This window comes from Macrobrachium rosenbergii, chromosome 6 (assembly GCF_040412425.1).
Source record: "Macrobrachium rosenbergii isolate ZJJX-2024 chromosome 6, ASM4041242v1, whole genome shotgun sequence".
NCBI lineage: Eukaryota > Metazoa > Arthropoda > Malacostraca > Decapoda > Palaemonidae > Macrobrachium > Macrobrachium rosenbergii.
Window position 1 is genome coordinate 17,491,943 of NC_089746.1, and position 23,114 is coordinate 17,515,056.

Consider the following 23,114-nt stretch of genomic DNA (forward strand, 5'->3'; position numbering starts at 1 on the left):
GCATTATTCTCAAGTTTATGCTTTACTTATTTTCTGTCGTCTGAAACTTTAACTGCTCATATTTGGTTAACGGAAACCTGATTTAAGTCACTGTGACTCTGCCGTCCTTCTAGAATTACAAGACCTATAATCACAGCCACTGCTGAATCCTCTAGTCTTCTTTTTCTCCTTCTGCAAGGAAAACAGAAATATACATTCAGTACTATTTGAATAATATAATGGATTATTATTATTATTGGGCTGACGTATATTTTATTACGGTAAGACCAGTTGGGACACCGATCATTGGTATTCACTTGACGAAGGATAAGCCAGTTATCTGGGAACTGACTAATATAACCACGCATTATATATATATATATATATATATATATATATATATATATATATATATATATATATATATATATATATATATGCAAGGTGTATTTTTAAAGTCAACTTATCTAGACTCGACTTGTCAGCATTCCTTTTTAATAAGACCCGTTACATAGCCGAGAAGGGAACTGGAAAATTTTTCTATCGAAACGAGAAGAGACAACGAAAACACTTCGAGTTAGATTGGGTAAACAGGCCCATGACGTTATCTTGGGTGTGTAAGGCATTTCAACATGCAGGCATGACTAGATGAGAGAAAAGTTCCAAACTTATGGATGACGTATGGTAGGATTAGATTAGAAAAATAAGATAAGAAAGCAATGAAAGGGACACCATTTGTTACCAGGAAAGTGACCTGGAAGCACACACTGGGACGTGTGAAAGGCTTGTTCAGTCAACTCTGCGAAAGCGTGTTGAATGAGCTAAGCTCCTAACATGGACTGTTTAAGCACTATATGAAGTCAAAAAAAAAAAAAAAAAAAAAAAAAACAGAAAGGACTGATAATTGAGATACGACAAAAATGGGGTATGTAGGTTAGCAGTGATGAAAAGATTGCTTGGATTAGTTTGGGGTGGTTTGGTCGTATGGAGAGAATGGAGAACTAGGTACTAATGTCAAGTTCGAAAGATTTGGGAGGAAAATGAAACCAAAAGGTGCTGCCTAGATAAGACAGAGGAGGTTTAGGAAAAACTGGGCTATATTATATAGGAAGTATGAACACAAGCAAGATAGGGGCGAACAGCCCAATGATTTTATAGGGTTCATGTGCTGATAAGGAGTCTGTTTGTAAGGATAGTTTGTGGCTGCTTTTGAAAACTTTACTTCATAGAGATTTCATTCATGATTCTGCGATTAAAGGCTGAACGTGACAATTTTCTCCTCATCAGCTACCCTCTTTCTGAGGGAAACTGCTTCTTGGCGAATACTTGCATAGTATAAGAGCGATCTCTCTTAAAATATTTCACTGCTTCAGGTATGAAGTCATATACAATCAAGGACTTGACACATGAGACAACTATGCATGAGGAAACAGACTGGCTACACATGAGAGACAAAATTCCAACAGGGATGACGAAACAATCCGGAATTGTGCTTACAAATGATAGAACGCAAACGGGTGTACATACACAAGCCTCTTCCTTATACAAACAAATGCCGGTAGTATATAAATATCATTATTTAAATTAAAAAAAAAAAGTGAATAACAGGGTAGTATACAGATGTAATTTTTATTTATCAATTTGTTTCCCGTAATTCACGAATCACCTGATCAATATTGTTTTGGACTTGTGCATTCTCCCGGTTACATCGCAGGGGTGAGATGGGGCAGGGGGAAGATGTAATGGTCTGGGTTTTTGGGTATGAGTACCCCACAAGAAAACAAAAGTAGCTGCTAGCCTAGGGGTAACACAGACGTAAAATTCTGATGTTTTGTTCCTTAGCATAGCGGCCATTTTTTTTCCGCACATTTTTTGTACTCAAGTACGTCGACGCTAATTATTCCAAAGTAAGTACGAAATCGTAACTATAAATCAATCGTGTAATGCTGGAAGCTGTGCTCAGATTAAGACCAGTGTCGCTCATGGCTAACTGCTCATTTAGAAGGAATGGCTCATGGAAAAAAAAAAAGATGCAAAGAGCGACAATATTTCTCATGACGATACTTATTGACTACATTACTAAAGACACTTTGCACTTAAATGGGCAATGCAGTATGCATTGTGGACGTAGAATTGTAAAAAAGAGAAAGAGAGTGAATCACAATGGAGCTTGGATAAGAATGAAAACGTCGGCGTAGTATTTTTTTAAAATAAGATATGAGGTATTATCCTCAGGAGAAAGTGGTGAAAATGTTTCTGTACGCAGACATTTACCGCTTTCATTTTGAAGTGTACATACTGCAAATATTGGCAACTCGTCTGTGAAGTAAAAAAAAAAAACTTAAATGTGAATATTTTCACCAAGTAATATTCCATTTGTTTGGATCTTTTCATTGTACAGGCTTTGGGTACGAAAATGTCGGCTCTGGCAGGATAACCGAAACTCAATCAAAGAAAATTTAGCCTCAGGCTTCCCCCTCCATCTTCACCCCTTTTCTCAACAGGCATTTTCAACGCCAACGAATGAATTGCAGATCCCACTCCATAGGGGGGGGGTTGATTTTTTTTTGGGGGGAGGGTGTAGATGGCTGGTTACACAAAACTCCTGAAGAGTGCTGAATGGACTTGCCTTGGCAACGTTGCCCGCGTCTGACATCATCACGCCACGGTTGGGGCCCTTGGGAAGGAGCTCTGATTGAGACTTGTCGGAATGAAAATAGGAAGAGAGAGGGAGAGAGAAAAGGACGAAAATACAGACATGGAGATTTCGAAGAGACAAAACAAGTGAAAGGATATTCAAAGCGTTCCGGATCTGACTACAACCCCCGTCGTTTGTTAAATCATTTATTCACAACTATACTGCCCCACGCAGTCCACTAAAAGCTTTAACCGTTGATTAGACGAGCGAGTTGGTATGATAAGTAATGTGTGTCTGATGGAGACTATATATATATATATATATATATATATATATATATATATATATATATATATATATATATATATATATATATATATATATATATATATATATATAAGGTTTTGCCGTCCTTGTAACATCTGTTACCATTGCTATTTGTGCTGGTGTGACATCAGCTGCTCGGACGAGGATTGAAGCTGCTGCATTTGGGCTTCCTCACTTCCTGCTAAATAGGCAGGGCCCCTCGAACCTCCAACGATGACGCACGTGGGTCCGAGAGTGTCCCCCAGTGCAAATAGTGGTTTGTTTGTGCGCGCCTTCAGTCAACAAAGTGGAACTTCTGCGTGTACAACTGAATTTCTTATCGTTTATTATTCATCTGTTTATATTATTCTTTTCTTCGTGGGAGTGAGATTGAAGCACGTTTTGAAGACGCAACGAATTTCCATTATTTTATGTTTGGAATGTTTTCAGTGGCATTCAATGAGCAGGCATTACTATGATATCTGTCAGTTAATCGTTTGACATTTTGCTTCACTGGTTTTGAATGACGGAGGTAACTTATAATAGTTATGAGCTATGCTAGATTTACAGGTTAAATCTCCTTTTAATAATCACTGACATACACAAGTATGTTCAAGTATGCGTACTGTAGTATGCATTTACAAGTATATGGTCAAATAAATACAAATATACTAACAAATAAAAAAAAGATCTTGCACAGACAAGGTTGCCTGTACGTGACAATCTGATAAATATTCCGTCAAAATTAATATCATAAGGCTATTAAACCCCTAAAAAGAGCCTCGGGAACTCGGGGATCGTGTGTTAAGTTTTACTAGCCTCACATTTTACTACGACCGGAAGAAACACGACTTTAACGCTGTGCTCCAAAACCCTTAAACTCTTGTGGTTTTTCCCTGAACGCTCAGATAACTGAATTGTCAGGAAATGTTTTGGTTGCGTTTTCTCAAAATCCAGCTTGCGTCAAAATGAGTGATAAATATTCCGTCAAAATTAATATCATACTATTGAAAAGAAGGGCCCCGTTGTGTTACCCCGACCGTTTGACTGCTCAGAAATTAAACTCTTGTGGTTTACACACACACACACAGGACAACAAAACACACACACACACACACACTGCTCCCTTACATCATATCACACATATATATATATATATATATATATATATATATATATATATATATATATATATATATATATATATATATATATAATTCGTACATTTGCATCCATTCAAGTTATCATATTTAAACATATTTGTATATGAATACTAATACACTAATTAACAGTATAATAGACCCGCCTCTCTATCCGACGAGCCCTGTTTGATTCTTAAGGGTCCTTTGCTCGGTGTCCAAGGGCTCTTCATTTTGAATGGAAATCAAAGCGAATTATGGTGGTGTAATCAGATCATTGATTTGTTTTCACACACGAGATCTTCACAAACGTCAGTTTTCTTGGTAGATGCTAAAGGCAGTTGTTGAGAATACCATTCATATATATTAATTATTAAGTATAATATTTTTATCCAAAGATGCCATTTTCTTGTAGCATTCGTGTGCAGGTCGCTGACTTTATAAAGTGTACACAAGAGGGACGAAGTTCTGTCTCCATTAATGTCATAAAAATCTCGACTATCTAAATGAGCTAGTAGTTTATTAAAGATTAAAACCAAGTTCCGATATGATATTGATCGCGTTCATGGGGAAAGTTATAGCAGTCTTACGTTGCTAGTGTAAAGAGCTCTTCATGAAAATGTATAACTAAAAATCGGCATTAACCGGAAATCCATTAGTATGGCAAGAGATTATATAATATATATATATATATATATATATATATATATATATATATATATATATATGTACACAGTAAACACAACTGTCATTGCCAATTTAAACTAACTGCTGAATTGTAGATAAACCCCTGTGTAAAAACTTACACAATATATAACAGTGCAAATGGCTCATTAGCATTTCAATTCCCCTACAATTACGTCATCATTCACTTAGTTTTGCTCTTTTCACCAACCATCTCAAGATGATCCGATCAGCCCTTCCACTTACACTAAACTTGTAACCATTTCTAAGGCTTTTCCCGATTTTTATCCATTCAGTGTTTCCCATACTATATACTATGCAAAACAATTCATCTAAACTGCCCAATCTTTTTTCTTTCATTACTATACATGATACAAGGTCAACTTGTATAAATACTCCAGATTTCTTTCCAGTCTTCTGCACATACTCTGCTATTTTCTTTTTCTTTTTTTCCCATTCCGTGGCTTGATTCTCTCTCTCATCCTATCACCATTATATTTATAACTAAATACCTATACAAGCCAACTAATTCCATTCTGCCACCATTCACACCAATATTCATTGCTCCATCTTTCTGATCTCCACTTACCCTTCTAATCTAAGTCTTGCTTACATTTATTCTTAAAATTCTCGTACAAATACTTACAAACTAGCCCCAATCATAACTGTACTTGCTGCAAACATCATACCATCCATAAAGATTTTACGCACCCAAGGAGACTAGCGCACCCTTGTCTCAATCCCACTTTTGCACCTAAACAGTCACTCTCCTGTCTACTTATTCAAACATGCTTTACTTCCTTCGTAAAAACTTAAGATCATTCTAGGCCATCTATTTTCTATACTGTACCACACGTCTTCAACACTCACCATGTTACTTTTGTATAAATCCTATCATAAGGCTTTTCTAGGTTCATGTACACCATATGCAAAATTTTCTGCTGACTTTTACACTTACCATATAACCGTTTCCTAACAAACTTAATCGGCAAACACCATCTTGTCCAAACCCACAACGATCTTCCACTGTCAATCTTCCTTTCCTCTGTCATACTTTCTTAATCAAAATCCAACTACACACCTTGGTAGGTATAAAAAGTAAATGATCCCCCAATAGGTCTTTCAGTTGCTTCAATAACTTTTACTTTATGCAATGGAACAATTATTCCACTCACACACACTCCTAATGGAATTTTACCTCATCCAAATATCCCTTGCAAACTCTGGTCAGCCACTAGACTACATTATCACTCCCTTACTGCAGCATTGTACTTGTAATCCCATCAATCTCATAACTGCCTCTGTATATCCTCAACAACCACTTCCACAAGCACCCATACTAACTAATCATTTCCACACTTGCACCATTCAGCTCTATCCCTTCATTGGGTCTTTCGCCTTCAACAAATCTTCAAATCTGAATTCCCGTTGATTCATTTACTTATGCTCTGCATTTTCTTTAGATATAAATGATCGTTTTCCACTGCATTTACTTCTCTAAAGCATAAATTATTCTTTTCATTTGAGTTCTTGCTCACTTTCTCTCATCTGTTTTTTTACATGCCTTTTTTCCATACTCCCACTGCCTTCTATACCCTATCCATCATTTTTTCTGATAACTGCTCCTCAGATAACCATTTTTTTCCTTTCCCCATCCCACCAATTGCTGTTTTAATTCCCTCTTTCCGCCCTCCTACACCCACAAACACACTACTACTCCTCTACCCTTTCCACCTTCACGTCGACAACACTGGCCCGATTTCCTTCCATTTTATCCTTATATGGTCTCACTTCTTAACAAATTAACATATTTGAATTACAATACCAGATAAATTACCATCTTCTCCACTCTACCTTAGCCTTAAAGGTGCTTTGACTTTCCTTTTCAACAAATGATGAGTCTCTTTTTACCGTCATTATATCCATCAACTTCTTCCATTTACTATAAACAAACAAATAACCTACAAATTCTCGCAATTTCGCTTTCCAAAATATGTTTATGAATATTTTTATTTAAGAATCAGGCACTTTAAAAACATCGCCACCAGACACTCTCCATTCTCACTTATAGCAGGGACCTCTTTCTTACCAACTAGCCTAGCTATCTCGCTGGCACCTACCTTTGTACTGAAATAACCTATCACCAAGCACAGTCACCCTCCCATATTCTCTAAGCCTAACCAGGCGCAGATTTGGAATTGTAAAAACGATATATGTCACTCTTTCACTCACTCTTTTCTATTCCTGGACCATATAAACACTATCACAACTTTCCTGGCAAACTTAGTCTTACATATTTGTATATGAATACTAATACACTAATTAACAGTATAATAGACCCGTCTGTCTATCCGACGAGCCCTGTTTGATTCTTAAGGGTCCTTTGCTCAGTGTCTAAGGGCTCTTCATTTTGGATGGAAATCAAAGCGAATTATAGTGGTGTAATCAGATCATTGATTTGTTTTCACACCCGAGATCTTCACAAACGTCAGTTTTCTTGGTAGATGCTAAAGGCAGTTATTGAGAATACCATTCATATATATTAATGATTAAGTATAATATTGTTATCATTAAGCTGACACATTTGCACTCTTTCCACCATACCCAGAATCTTCATACCACACACATATTCCCTTCCCCACAGCTACACTTTCCAGTTTAACCACAGACACAGTCACTTGTCTTTCCTACACACTCCCACTGCCCTTTCACATTGTCCCGATAAAGCCTATGACAACTAGCTTTTCCTCCTTGAACAAATCCCCTAATGACTTCAATATCAGTAAAGGGTATGAAGCTAAAAACCCCATGCCCCAAGCCATTTGATATATTCCAGACTACGCAGAGTGGTGAGAATGTCAGGTTTTGTTTTCACAGCATCCCACATCAAGAAAAGAGGCTCATCTGCATTTAAGAGGCATTTCCTCCCTTCCATGGGTCCGTGATCCTTTATAGTAAGCTTCTCTGCCTTGAGATATAGTGCACCTCCAACCAATGGAACATCTTAGGACAACACCAGATTTCACCACATACTACCATAAGTAAAAGTCTTGAGTAAATCTAGAGTGATTGGATGTATGTGCACGTCATAGGCCTAAAAAGATTCATCCGCCATTTAGGGGGAATTTCATCCTAAAGTGTTTACAACCCTCTACAAGGCAATATTCTAACTTGGGGTATGGTGCATTAAAATCACTAGCCATCAGCCAGTACATGAATAATGTATGGATATGGACGCTCTGCAAAGCATAGAGTAATAGCAATTGGCTAGCGAATTCCTTGCTACCTATTAAGAGCTAGTTGAAGGAGATTGGCATTTTTAAGACTGAGAACTGACTCATTGTTAAAATCCCCATTTAACTTCTCAATAACAAACAAGTTATTGTGATGATGACGGTATGTTTTCTAACAGAACCTCGATAAGTTCCAATCTTGTGTACCTGGTGAACTTTGCTTCCCCAGCTGAGTCTATTTTTACCAAACATACTAAGGCTCCCCTCTAAAACATGATCTTAATATGGCAGCATTGGCAAGGTAATGCTCAATACTAGCAACTACCATATTCTGGACGGTGAAAAATATATACTAGAAAAAAATAAACTTTTTTTGCTCCATTCCTTCTGTTATTATTTAGTAGATAACAGAAGGAATTTTGGAAAGAAGGTATAGTGGGCCTCGTTAAAGAACATTTTTGTGGCAAGAAATCTGAATACTTTTTTGACAAATACTTAGTTACCTTCACAAGCAAGAGGGTTACATTTCATAAAATCTCTACAGGAGCTTGTTTCCAGAAGGATGCAGTTCTCAGAATCCTACTACGATAAAAAAAAAAAAATCTACAGCTGACCCCAATTTCCAGTGCATCACAAAAAAATATTAAGTTTTTTCGGTTATTTATATAGTACGCTCGTCTTTTTTTTTTGCACTCACTACATTTTTCGTCCCCTTTTTAGGATCTAAAAAATCATACAAAAAAGGATAAAATACACTAACTGCGCGTTGGGTCCGTCTGGAACGCCCCTCCAGCATTGTCCCTTCCCCTTTGCTATACCCTACAAACTGCACTTTATACAGTTCGAACCCTACGCCCCTGCATGTAGGAATGGCAATTAGGCTCTGCATTTCCTAAGAGATTTATGTGTACCCAAAGTACGGAAAATGGTCGTTTGTTGTCATTCACTAAAGATAAGGACAAAAAAGTTAAGCTTCTTCCTTGACACCTTTTCTTATTCGCAGGTTTCTGTCCTTAGCAGCAGAAAAAATGTACTCTCTCTCTCTCTCTCTCTCTCTCTCTCTCTCCAGGGTTTGCTGCTCATAGTGTATTGATCTCGTCGCTGAAAATGGAGGTGGGGGGGTTGAAAAGCTACTCTTCCCCTCTCCCTCTTGCCCTTCCCCCCCCACCCCCCCCCCCGTATCCTTCCAAACGGCTACCGCAACCTTTGCCATGCAAAGACCGCCCACATCACACCCCATCCTTCATATTCTCTCTCTCTCTCTCGATGCTCTTATTGGGAGTATGTGGATCCGAACGCTTGTCTGTGGGGTAAGGAACAAGAATCCTAACTGCAGTCTTGGAGAGGGGGATATATATATAATTTATATATATATATATATATATATATATATATATATATATATATATATATGTTTGTGTGTGTGTGTGTGTGTGTGTATATACACACACATATATATACAGTATATATACATGTGGCTAATATTGTGGAACTTTTCTGCACGGGGTGTCATCTTTGATTGTGCAGTGAAAGATGAATGTTGCAGTTTACTCTGTTTTTCCTAAAGCCACCCTCACTTATAAGGGGAAAACGTTTCCTTTATATACATATAAATATATATATATATAAAATATATATATATATATATATATATATATATATATATATATATATATATATGTATATATATATATATATATATATATATATATATATATATATATATATATATATATATATATATATATATATATATATATAATATATATAACACATTTTCCGCCAACTTCTTGCTCACAAGAAGGGTACACAAACTAATAACAAGAACTAAATTGCAGTCTGCATTACTGTAAAAAACGAACAGCCGAACAAGCAAAATAAGATGTAACGAGGTGGTGGGGTGAGTTTGTCTTTAATGTAATCCCTATTTCTTGTCCTTGGGCAGCCAAGAATATTTCACTTATCACCGAGCAAGAATTACGGGTGTAACAAGAACAGAGATAAAAAGAAAAGAAAAGAAAAAAAACTGAATTGTTAAGAACACTTCATCGGTAAGGCTGACTATAGCATTAATTCACAGAAAGCAAGGATATGCTACAGTCAACAGAATTATATAAATATACTTCTTCAGTAAGGTTAAAGCAATTCAGTTAATGGCGCAGAATATGACAAGAATATAAAGAATATGCTATAACAGTATAATGGCGATGAAGATGATTTTGCGCTTGGAGAAATCACGCCAGTAAAAATGAGAGCAGCTCACAATTACGCCGTACTCTGAAATGAAGGGAGGTGGCTCTTATCACACGGACAGATGACGAAAAAGGCTGGTGGAAATGAAGGAACGTTAATGGCAGTTGAAAAAAATCACACCAGTAAAAAAAGGAGACGGTTGGACGAAACAAAACGTGAGGGGTTTGAAATAAAATACACATAAAACAGTCGCATGACATACGTTAAATTACGCAGAGTCGACTAAGATTTTTTAAAAAAAAAAAAGGTCAGAAAGTTTAGCTAACTGAAGCTGTACAAAATCGAGCACATTTTCAGAGAGCGGTCGGATAAGCAGAAAGATTCTTGTTCATTTTAGTTAGTGGTATGCAAAAGTCAAAATAGTTTACAAATACCCACCGTAGCAGTGGTTATCGCCAGTCTAGGGGTTACCAGAACTTGCAAAATAAAAAGTTAGTCTGCAAAGCTGAACATTTTCCGAATTTCAATGATGCTAGAACAGGAAATCATTGTCAGGTGGAAAGTCAGCCAATTACGATCGAGTGGACTTTTCGACATGACGGCCAAATGGAATTTGATCCCAATTTCCATTTCGTTGATGGGAATTCTTCCCGATACATTTTGCCATCAAATTTCATTGCAGTGACATTCCCGATGTCTTTTTGTTTTTTTAAATAGTATCTGTTTTTGAGATACAAAAGCTCTATTCACACCTTTTCTTCCGAATTAATGATTCTATTGAACGCTCAAAAACTCGAAACTGCAGTTGCTTTTCAATACCCACTTCCCCCTGACATCCGTGTGTCAATGTGTGTCAAAAGGTCGAAGATCAAGCTGTTCAGGTCTTTTCTTGTCTTTCTTTCGTACACTAATTTTCCGATTTATTTACTTATTTGATTACCCTCCCATCTCGACTACGTGGTTCGCACAAATTTTGCGGGTGGAAAAACCCAAGGGAAAACCCCGTCTACGTCAGGTGCAGTTTCCGACATAATTCTCATTTTTGTGGGTTGCAATTTCTATGCGGAAGTGTCATTAGTTTGGCACATATATATTTCGTCTAACTTATATATCAGCGTAAAAATGCAACGCCGACGAGTTTTTAAGACTGACACTTTTCCGATGGCCGGAAGTTTTTTGTATATAAAGATGTAATTCTTAACGCAAGGAAAGTTTACGTAAGCAAAGTTGAAACCTTATCCGGCACTGCTATGTGCATTTTTGGCAAATTCGTATTCAATACCATGAATAATAGGCGTAAAGATATTTGTGACAATAATACTTGGAAAGAAACGAGTGATATAAAGCCCAAAAATAGTGATATAAAGCCCAAAAATATAACACATATATATGTGTGTGTCCTACGGCTGTTTGATATTAATCTTTGTAGAGGGAGTGATACCGCAAGAGAAAAGAATTATAAGATTTTAAGTAGGCGCAAAGTTGTGGGATAAGAAAATGGGCCGCGGATGGAGTGTGGAACAGCTCTTGTTGGCAGATGACACAACTGATCGGGGACGGTCAAAAGAAACTGCAAATGGCGAAAGTGTTTCTAAAGCGAGAGTAAATGTGAGGTGAAGTAAGGGTTACTGGGGTAAATAGGAGCCAGGAACTTGGAATAACAAATTCTTATGTGGACGGTCGACGAATTGAAGTAGTACATTTATATAAATACTTGGAAATAAATAATTGGAGCGACAGTAAAAGAAGAGAAGAATAGTCACAAAATAGGTGAAATAATTAACACAAAATAGGTGAAATAATTAAGGCAGCAGGACGCGTGTAAAACATTGGAAGGAAACTAGAAGTGTCTAAGAAAATAAAGTTAGGAATAAATGAAGAGATTTTGAGCAAATATGGAAGTGAACTGTAAATGACGAAAACAAATGAAAGAAAAATGGCATACGAGGAACACAAAAGGTGAGAAGCTTTGAAATACGTGGGTGTAATGATATATTGTGTCATAAGATGGTTCAGTCATGTGGAAAGAACAGAGTATGATAGATTTTGAAGTGTTATCAAGTAGGAGGTTTTTGCTTTAGGAAGGACTTGAACATCTGATGTGCAGGTGTGTACATACAAAGGTAAATGGCAAAGTGTGTTTAGAGGGGTTCGACACACTGCTGATGAGCCCTCTTTGTAGGCGTATATAGGAACTAATTTTGTGGAAGTTTTTCTACAAGGGGTTCATCCATGACTCAGCACTCCAACCGACTGTATTGGTGAACTTGTCTTTTATTTCGCGAGGCACCCGTTAGGGAGCAATATTTTACTGATAAAAAAGGGATTTCAAAAATATCAGAGAACTTTAGTTATACCCTTCCATCGAATATAAAGTTAAAATACATTTCTCTGGATAACAGTGATTATAATACTTTATTCAGTATAATTCTATGATTTACAGAAGGCTGCTTCCAGGGCTTTTATAAACTGATGAATAATTTAAGTAGCTAGCAAACGCGAATGTTACCGTTGATCAAATGTTGGTTATATGAAAGTTTCATATTTGCGAGTAATACTAACTAACTCCCACATAACTAAAAATGGGCACACAGCCATCACTTGAGATGCACCACTGATTATGGTGAGAACAGAGGGAATGACTGGAGATTTATCACAATGCATCCTTCACACGCCAAATAGGTTGCAGGTTATCAGTGAAGCTGGGATTCTTTAAAAGATTATGTATTTATGTATACTGTCAGTGTGAAATGATCATCAAAACCGCACGTGAGTCTGTGTAGTCAATCACTAATAGGTTCTGTGATCTCTGTCACAAGCCTCCAAGCGTTTTGAAGGAAGATGTCACAGTAGTTTTTCCATTATGCTTAAAGTGTCTGGTCGTTGCTTGCTGATTCTGCCTTATCTTTGTCTTTTATCACACTTATTCTCTGATATTCCACCTTTCATATTTTCGTGAGGGCCAATTTCTATTTTGTGATGATTCTCTGTCTATAACTAGAAACACTACAAAAGAAAATAACCTGCGGTTAACAGGAAACAAGGGAGGTTTTATGCCTGACATTGACAGTGACTCGTATAAATTATGTAACTGTCAAAGCTGAGAGTAATAGAACTAGATTAGTCCTTCGGATGAGTTTTGGAAAGTTAAACACAGGAAATGATTTTAAAGCAGACTAAACTGGTTACTGAAATGAGAGGAAAGGCAAAAGATGGACTGAATGAAACCTCCATTCATAAATCTTCCTGTAACCAGGATTTGGGGCTAACAGCATGGCAATAGAGCCCATACGCTATAACGGGGCAATAAATTATGGCAATAATATTCTCCTCCGAATTATTCATGTGTTGGCTATTTTGTTAAGACGAGTGGGGTGTTGCTATCAAAGGGCTGTAATCCCTAAGAACAGTAAGTTCTGTACAAGATATTAGGTTTATCAAACTGCACTTATCACTGTCCTGCCAGTCTCCCATTTGGCTAGCCAAGAAGCTTAACACAATCATCAAGTCAACTGTATTTAAAAAATGGACGCTCATAAATGTTGTTGTCCAGTGGAAATCTCAACATTCTTGCACTTTATGAAGAGATATTCTACCCGAGTTCTTGTGTAAGTGGAAAAATGCCCAGTTTTTGGTGATATCACAAACACTAGAACAAATTTAGAGCTATTACGAGGAGAGAGCGTTGTGTAGTTCTCCATTTTGGTTAGCAGATCAATTTCCCCTGTCACTCCCTCTATATTATTAAGAAGCCCTCCTAAAATGGAAGCAAAATATTTGAGTTCAAAGGAAGCAAAGGGTCAGCCTCCTGAAACATGCTGTGAAAAGACGAGAGGTACGAGAGACTTGTGGTCGCACTAGCACCCTGGCAGCTTATGTAATCTCCAGTCGTGGAAGCACCAGACAGCTCTTCTATAAAAACAAGTTCTATGTAACCTAGACAAGGCAAAGAAACATTGTATGGTCCTGTTGCCAGGATTCTCGTAAGGCCATCATTGTTGCCATGGTCTCCCTAGGGTGACTAGGCAAGTTCATCTTTTTTGTAATACTTTCTCCATCAAGCTATGTCATGATGTAAACCAAATTTTATTTATTTCACTTGAAGGCGTCACACAATATGGTGACAGGAAGCAACACTTTTCCCGCTGAAAACCTACGATTATTTGGTGGGGTAAATTAAACTACCCCATTTCCAAGTCACCTAGGAGTCCACTGAACGTGCATTTCGTTTCTGGTGTGTTAATTCTGTGAGTTATTGTTTAAATATACTTCAGTTCTGACTGGCATGTGAGATAATGTTCTCAAGCATTCGGTGCATCCCGAATGTGATAAAAATATTACTTTTAAACTTTGATATTCCCATCAACTTCTCCCTAAAATGAATTAGATTATCAAGGTTGAATTTGCGTATTCGCTATGGTACAAGATGTTCTAATTACGTTACCTCCAGTAGAAGTGTATGAGTTAAATTAGACAGACTGCATGTTTCATTAAAAAGTGTTACAATATTACAGAGTTAATGGTTTATGTGTTAACCATAATGAACACCCAGCATGGCGCTAAGAATTGTTTTTCGCGAAATAAATATCATACGGTTTTCGGCGGCATCAGGTCCTATTTTGGCTACCTAGTTATCTACGGAAACTACAGCAGTGATCATGACGATTAAGCTGTTGATCAGAGAAATCATCAGTTAGAGAGAGAAGATCCATCACAGCATTTCCCAAGAAGAGTAACTTGGAAATAAACGAGACCAATCATTTTCTTCGCGTTATTTCGTAGCCAGAAGAACCTCAATTAACCAAAGAGCCAAGTTCTGTCAGTTGACACGAACACACCTCTTCGCACTCTCACAGTAGGTGGTGTGGCTCCGGAAACCCCATCAAACATCCCCTTCATCCAAATTTTAGTGTCTCCAGCCTCTGTGTGTGTGTGTGTGTGGGGGGGTGAGAAGAGGAGGAGGTGGAAGGAAGGAACAGGACGAACCCAGCAGACGCGCTGGATGTTATGGTCGATGGTGCTACGTTTATAAAGCACCGTGGAACCTACCATCCTCGATATAATCTAGCGATCGTTTAAATCTCTATGCAAGCTGTTACTGACAAGTATGCAGTGCCAATTTAATGTTAATTGTGCCTCTCTGCATTAGAGTTTTAGATACACGACCACAATAACAAGGTTCGTGAGTAGGATGTGAAATCTTCAAGTTTATTCATCCTGATTGACGTCTTATTTACAGACTTAAAATGTACGACGTGAAGGTTTGCGGCTTGTGTTGTTGACTCTATTGAACACCTCGCGTAAACTTAAGTGTTAACTTGAAAAAAAGACTAAAGTTTATGGCTTAAGCCCTTAAAGCCACTATACCGAGGTTTGGCTGGAGCAGACAAGGCTATCTTCCTACTACCACTGAAGGTTTAAGAGAGAGAGAGAGAGACGTACACTATGTCTGTCCAGCACCAATCTCTCTCTCTCTCTCTCTCTCTCTCTCTCTCTCTCTCTCTCTCTCGGTTTCAGTCTGGTGAGATGTGCACTGCGTCTAGTCTGTCTGTCTGTCTCTCTCTCTCTCTCTCTCTCTCTCTCTCTCTCTCTCTCCCCAAGTGAGGGTAGCTACTAAAGGGCAATACAAAGGACGGTTGCATAAAAAGAATCGAACCCGACGTCCGTTTTCGCATTATTGAAATGGCATTATTACTACAGACTCCCTGCATCCGACTGAATACATGTAACTATCTTGAATCGCACTGAACCGAACACTTATAGCCTAAATATCTTTCGAACTGCATCGAACCGTATAAAGACTGACGAGGAGTTATCACCATCCACGAGAAAGCTACAAAAATTACACTTACGGACAAATTATATATATATATATATATATATATATATATATATATATATATATATATATATATATATATATATATATATATAATACACAGAGTGTGTGTGTTTGTGTAAATGAATGAAATCGAGAGAATGATGAATGTTGACACATCAAGCATTAAAGCGTAAATGTTACACATGGTGGGACCGTGGGAGAATGCGAAAAGAGTTGAATCACTGCACTGGATGGGAAACCAGTGTGATGGAGTGGGGGGCCTCAAGCACACGAAGAGATTTTAGGCCAGGTTCTTAAAATGAAAGTGAAGTGGGAGTGTCGAGTGTCGAGTGCGAATGATTGGAAAAAAGTGGAATCTTAGGATGTGAATTTTCAAGAAACTGTAAGTGAAGTAAGGAGGACAGAGAAGGTTAAAAAGCATAAAGATATGATAAAGATGTGACAAGACTTGCATGTGCGCAGTTCAGGTGTTTTGGTCATGCAGAGAGAATGGAGGAAGCTAGTCGTGAAAATGCGCATAACTGGGAAATCTTGACTGAAAAGAAAGCATTGCTAATGCATATTTCCCTCTCCTAAGAGCAACCAAACTAACAATTTATTACCACTGCAATAACAGTTTATTACCACTGCAATAGCTGTCAGTCGTAGACCGACCAGGTTTCCTCTAACCATTATAAAACTATGTAGAGGAATGACTTTCTCTTTATTACTGTCACAGAAACAGTCAGTCACTAACTGGCCTGTGTTCAGAATATAACACTATGTAAACATACACAAAATGGGATAAACAAAATTAACTCAAGTCTCCTAAGGTAGGAAAAGTAACATCCTTACCTTCTAAGTTGACGATGACATCTTCACTGGGGCATATCAAAGGACTCTGGGAATAGCGATGATGATGAGAAACCTAAGGAGAAATACAACCAAAATTAGTAAGCCCAGATTATATGAATTGTATAAAGTAATATCATTTATGTAAAGGGGGAACAAGACAGGTAAAACAGCTTACATATCACCTCGGCCGTTTTTATTGACATGAATCTACCTCCTACTCTCAGACAACAGATAGGACCGGAGGCCTTATCTTGGACTTAGCTACTGATGGAAATCGGAGCAAGTAATGAGAATAAACTGTGACAAAGGGCGCTTAAAAAAAAGTCTAACATGTAAACTTACGCAGACAATATTGCGAATGAAAGGAAACGATTGAAGCTGTGAAAACTAATTGTTCGTGTAGTTATGTGGCTTAAGTATTGAAAGGGTGAGAAATGTGGATATACACAGGAGTGGTAGAAAGTTAGCATGGATAGGAGGATGGATCAGTGTGTTATGAGATGGTTCAGTAATGTGAAAAAAAAAAAACAAATAGCTGGTGAAAATAGTGTATAATTCACAAGCATTGAGGGATGGCTAGATGGCGTACGGAGATCAACAATGAATTGTGCACTGAAGAGTTCGGATTTATAAAGAGAGGGATAGATGGGGAGGAGAAATACTGGTATATCAAATTTTGTAGGTTTGAAAGCGAGCGACTAACAATTCCTGAAAATTATCAGCTGCTAAAGAACAACGATGGAAAATTAAGTTTAGATGTGAAGTAGAACATTGTGTGCTTGCTTTACACTCAAAGTATCTTGGAAAACTGCTATATGGAAGTAAAAGTAAAAAAAAAAAAAAAAAAAATGAAGCCGACCTTCCCATTAGTGATTCCTTCCGGAAGTGGGTGATCGTACTATAGGCTAACACATAGTCTTCCTTTCTCTTTCTCTCAGTGGGAAAAGTAATGAAAATTTTGCTTTATATTTAGAATAAACCATCACGTGTATACTTTGTTTATGGAGATTTAGTGGCGTTTTCAACTACCTGTGACTATAACATAAATCATTTTTCAACTAAGATGGTATCACTGCATAAGCATTATGATGAGTAACTGAAAGGAACAAAAAATTAATATCACGTTGTATATTAAAGCAGAATAATCAAGAAACAATTAAGTTGAATTTTCCTTTTTAAAAATATAATGTTGACTTGGAGCCATGGGATTAAAGCTTCCACGCCAGACTTCTTAAACATTTTGAAATAATTAACGACTGCTAACTGATGATGAATTGAAACAAAGAGGCGAAAGGAGGAGAATGTGATGAAAGACAATACAGGTTTTTTTCAAATAACTGAAATATTTTGTGGCATTCTATTTCGAAGGAAATATGCTACAGATATAGAATTACCATTACCATTTCAAAAACAGATACATAAACATCATTACCATCTCAAAACAAAACAAAAATGTTACAGGCACTATCACTTATACCAGCTCGCAGTAAATCAATCATAGTTTATCCTTCTTACCAATTCATCAGAAACCCTTTTAAAAGCGTTATCACTCTTACCGATTCACACTTACCTAGTAACATCCATTGGTTTGAAAAAAATTAGTGGTTTTCTTATAGAAATATTAAGACCACAAGGCAATTTCTTCGTTGGCTGCACACGTAAGCGTGGCAGATGATGACAGGACAAATAGATTATCGATTGAGTTTTTCTTGAACAGGAAATTGAGATTCATCCCTTTGTTGTGTAGAAACTCTTCGTTTGTATTTAGAAAAAATAAATAAATAAAAATGTGAGCATTCATGTCTTTGAGACTACCAGGTCAGAATTCTCATTTTCACCGACATTAAGAATGACCATGGATAAGTATAAATTGTATCCAAAATTTGGATAGATGTCAGGAACCGTAGACATCCCAGAATTTACCAAAAGACTCGACAGCCAAAGAGGAATTCAGCTAACGTGAGAAATTTTCCACATGGCATGTTTTGACAAAGGACGAATAATGTACCCGAGTACTGTAGAGCAAAAGTAAAGTACAGATTGACAGTCATTCATTTGAAGTATAAAAAGTCCTCTTAACGAAGGTTTGGGACGAAAAAATAATAATAATGACTAAAGAATATATCTGATTTAACAGTGCTCACGCAATATAAATATCAGCTGTTGGATAAGGACTTGGGACAGAGTTTAAGCGCGGATTACCCCACATACATGAAAGCGTAGGTTCGTATGTTAGGAAAAATACAACGTTCTTTTTAATTCTGTATTTTTCCAAGGTAGCTTCCGCTGACAGTGGGTTGGGATAGGAAGTGATTTAGTTCAAGGAGCTGTTGGTAAATAAAATAAAAATGTACTAAGTGGTAGGAATGTAGTCGTGGTGCATTTTTCATTGAACTTGAATCTAACAAACAATCTGACCGCTTGCTTATGGAGACAACATACAGTTGTTGCAGATCTAAAACGTGACTGAATGCATTACACGTTGAGAAGTTTTTGTCTCTAAGACAAGGAAAAGTCAGCAGGAATTAGTGGAATATTGCAGTGGGTTAAATTTAACGAAAGCACAGTATTGGTAAGAAAAGGAAGCAGTGGACCAGTAAAACACTTCATAACTGGTAAAGAAAAAATTACCTGACTGTAGTACAGGTAATAGTGAATCTACTAAGAACCTGACGTGCGAATGCCTTCGGCCCCTAACTGTAACCCCTTTCGTTTCCTTTTACTGTGCCTCCTTTCCATCCTCCTAACAATTAATTCATAGTGCAACTGCGAGATTTTACTCCTTTCAAACCTTTTACAATTTCCGTTTCAGCGCTGAATGACCTCACAGGTCCCAGCGCTTGGCCTTTGGCCTTAATTCTATATTCAGCAAACATTTTATGGAACCAACCAAAATGTCTTACTAAAGCAGCCACCTTGTTCAGAATTGAATAAAAATCGAAATATAACTGAGTGTTCGTAAAATAACTAAGTAAACCATCGGCATTTAACAAAATTAAATAAATAAAAAGTGAAAATAGAAGAGAAAAAACTTTGCCTGAGTTCACTAAATATGCAAAAACATCGCAAACATAATATTCTGGAAGGCAATGTTATGCAAATATGACACAATCCAACGTTTGAGAACATCGGTTAAACGGTTACTACTAGCTTAGGGCTACTCGGTGATGACCGAACTGCTAAGTACAGCATTACACGTAGTTCAATCAACTTTGCTAAACACAACTGAAAGCGGGAGATTTTGGCTTTCAACCAAGAAAGTCAAGAATGATTTCAAGCAGCCTCTTTAAAATCAAGCTATGGTGCGACTTTGTCTCCGATTATTCCAACAATACATTATATGTCTTTCTTTCACGGTACATATATATCTAGTCATAACATGGAGAACGCTTACATGGGTGTTCTAGAGTTTCTCTGATTTATTTATTATACGATCAACAGGGTAACTTCAACTATTAGGTCATATTTCTTAGAAGACGGACCTCTCAGTTCTATATCTGTTCTGTCCTAGCCCATTTTGTTTAACGGTTCACCTTGTGGCCATCTGGCACATTTATAAATTTAGTTATAATCCTGTGATTTCACAGTCAAGGAAAATGTATGACATTTGTATAATGCATTTTTCTCTCCTCAGAAAAAGAACCGAACCAGCAATGTGTCAAGGGCAACTGCCGAAGGAGAAGCCCTGCTGAAGGAGATGGGTTTCGAAGACAAGGAAACTCCCGGCAGAAGGCGAACCAGGGCAGCCATCAGGGGTGACGTTTACACGCCTCCACCCAAGAAGGAGAGGAAGGCCACCACACCAGGAAGTGAGTTTTGCTTACGTGCTTCTGTTTTGAATATTTTGCTCTTTAATTCTTCTTTTTTTCAGTATGACACATCAGAAGCTGTTCCATTCACAACTGTTTAATAATGATTTTCTATCTCTCATTTGTTTGAATACCTTCCCACAAAAGCCTTTGCAGGATTACCTTATCTTTCTTCTGGCATAGGTACACGAGCCTTAAAGCTTGGCTTCTGCATTAAGAAGACACGTTTTCTCCAAACGATATTAAAACTTAAAAGAGGTTAGAAATTAGGCAATTTGCTTTATCAAGTTCCATGCAAGTTACGATACCGGGTGGCCTTGTCTTTAGGCCTGAAATAATCAACCACCAAGTGAGAAACAAGGCAACGGAAATAGGTGGTTATTCTTTGAAGTATCATCCAACAAAATACTGTAAATTATCCACAGTTACCAATCACACCTTTCCACTCCTTAAATCTTAGCAAGTAATGAAAATATCTCATCAGACTCTCCAGTTTCTTCAGATCCACCAGGAGGCCAAGTAAAAGCCTAATTGATAAGACTGTGGCTATTGTCTTCATCAACTTGTGCGGTAAAAGGTCTTAGACGCATGATACTAATTAAAGGAGAATTCTCTCCCGTCCGGAATAAAGACTTAGGATTCTTGCTATCATTTAATGAGACGTCTGCGATGCTCCTCAATTTTCCTTTTCTTTCTGCTCCATAAACACATACTTTCTTTGGAAACTAAAAAAAAATAAATTAATATCTACTCGTTTCCTGTATTTTAGTTTTACGGTAGGTCTGAGTGTTATAAGTCTTGTAACAGTTACCGTTACAACACCAGATTGTGCAGAGATCTTCCTAGTCAGGTTGTCCTAGTGCTGTGATTCCTGAGGAAGGTTAACACATTTTTATCAGTCCTTTTTATCTTTAAAATCATACTTATGAAACCTTTTACCCTTTAGTTATCTTTTATCAACATTAAGAAACCGTATTCACGACTATGGGGAAATTTACGAGACTATCACTTTTATATCCTCGCCAATTTTTTTTTTTTTTTTTTTAAGAAGACTGGATGTTTAATGTTGATCCAGGAGATCTGTCTGTTATATGCTTCCTATGTAACAAAACCCTAAAAAGCTTAATTGGTATCGACCATAAAGACTTCTTTTGAACACACACACACACACACACACACACATATATATATATATATATATATATATATATATATATATATATATATATATATATATATATATATATATATATATATATATATATATATATATATATATATATATATATATATATATATATATATATATATATATATATATATATATATATATATATATATATATATATATATATATATATAAAATAGAGAATATGTCAAGGATTCACAAATACTTTTGCTGTTGTCTTAGTAAATTTAAGTGAGCACCATTCTCCTTACACAGGTGGACGAAGAGGTCGACCCCCAAAGAAGGCCAAGGGGGCAGAAGCCGAGGAGGAGCCTGAAGCCAAGGAGGAAGAGAAGAAAGAAGATAAAGCAGGGAAGGACGAGAAACCAGCCGACGAAGAGGCAAAGGACGAGGCGGACGGAGAGAAGGCAGAGTGAGGGGGGAGAAATCTCTGAGTTTTCTTTGGTACAAAATGATTACCTGATGGTACGTATTAATTCTTGTCTCAGTTATATGTTCACAAAGCATGCTGATGTATTGTTGAAGCATCGAATATTACTGAAGCTTCAAAAAAATACAATTAGTAGTATGAGTCCTCTTAACTTGACTGCCAAAGAGTCCAAGATTACCTGTCCCCTTCAGTAGATAGTGACCTTACAATAGCCAGTTCCCATATAAGACAATACCACAGCAGCCATCTTAACACTAGCCCAGTGACAGTGACAAATGTAAACCTTTTCTCACTGTCAAAAGACCAGTTTGACCAACCATTGGGGATTAACCGGGAGAGATCCATGATAGCTACCCACCAAACTATATAGAGTGCATAAGGTTTCACGCATTCCCAGTTACTTAGTTGGCATCGATACCCTTCGTTGTAATGCCAGTTATTTAAGCCAATTAATCAATCAGTTATTGTGTGAATATCTTGATTCCAAGATTCTGCTGTTTTAATAGATAGTGTACAGTGTATATAGTTATTCTGTTTCAGTTTGACGGCAATTTGTAATAGCATCCAGCTCATTGTTTCACCTTTGTACAGTTTTTCCTTTCTGTTTTAACACTGGCTAAACCAGTGGTAGTAAATTATGCAATATGTATTGTTTCAACTAAGTGGCATACTTCTAATCACAGATAAGCAAGAAATCATATTGCACCTGTTTACTTTTTCTTTCCTTTTGCTATGTCACTGGCTGTTTTGTTCATCTGACTTCCTCCCAATACAATAGTCTGTCTGTCTGTCTGTCTGTCTGTCTCTGTCTGTCTGTCTGTCTGTCTGTCTGTCTCTG

General features: G+C 37.2%; 1 protein-coding gene and 1 long non-coding RNA gene across 4 annotated transcripts in view; one reads left to right on the forward strand and one right to left on the reverse strand.

Annotated features, from left to right (window-relative positions):
- LOC136839247 (uncharacterized) overlaps window positions 1-23,114 on the reverse strand; it is a 131,110-nt gene that overhangs the window by 77,193 nt on the left and 30,803 nt on the right. For both annotated transcript variants that reach the window (XR_010853265.1, XR_010853264.1), the window contains exon 2: window positions 16,849-16,921. This is a non-coding gene — a long non-coding RNA (uncharacterized lncRNA). The remainder of the gene's footprint in view (window positions 1-16,848; window positions 16,922-23,114) is intronic.
- Window positions 1-23,114, forward strand: part of LOC136839246 (cytochrome c1-like) — a 37,886-nt gene that overhangs the window by 9,540 nt on the left and 5,232 nt on the right. For both annotated transcript variants that reach the window (XM_067105011.1, XM_067105010.1), the window contains 2 exons: window positions 20,483-20,657; window positions 22,102-22,311. In XM_067105011.1, the coding sequence (XP_066961112.1) occupies window positions 20,483-20,657; window positions 22,102-22,262 (336 nt within the window). In that variant the 3' untranslated portion in view covers window positions 22,263-22,311. The remainder of the gene's footprint in view (window positions 1-20,482; window positions 20,658-22,101; window positions 22,312-23,114) is intronic.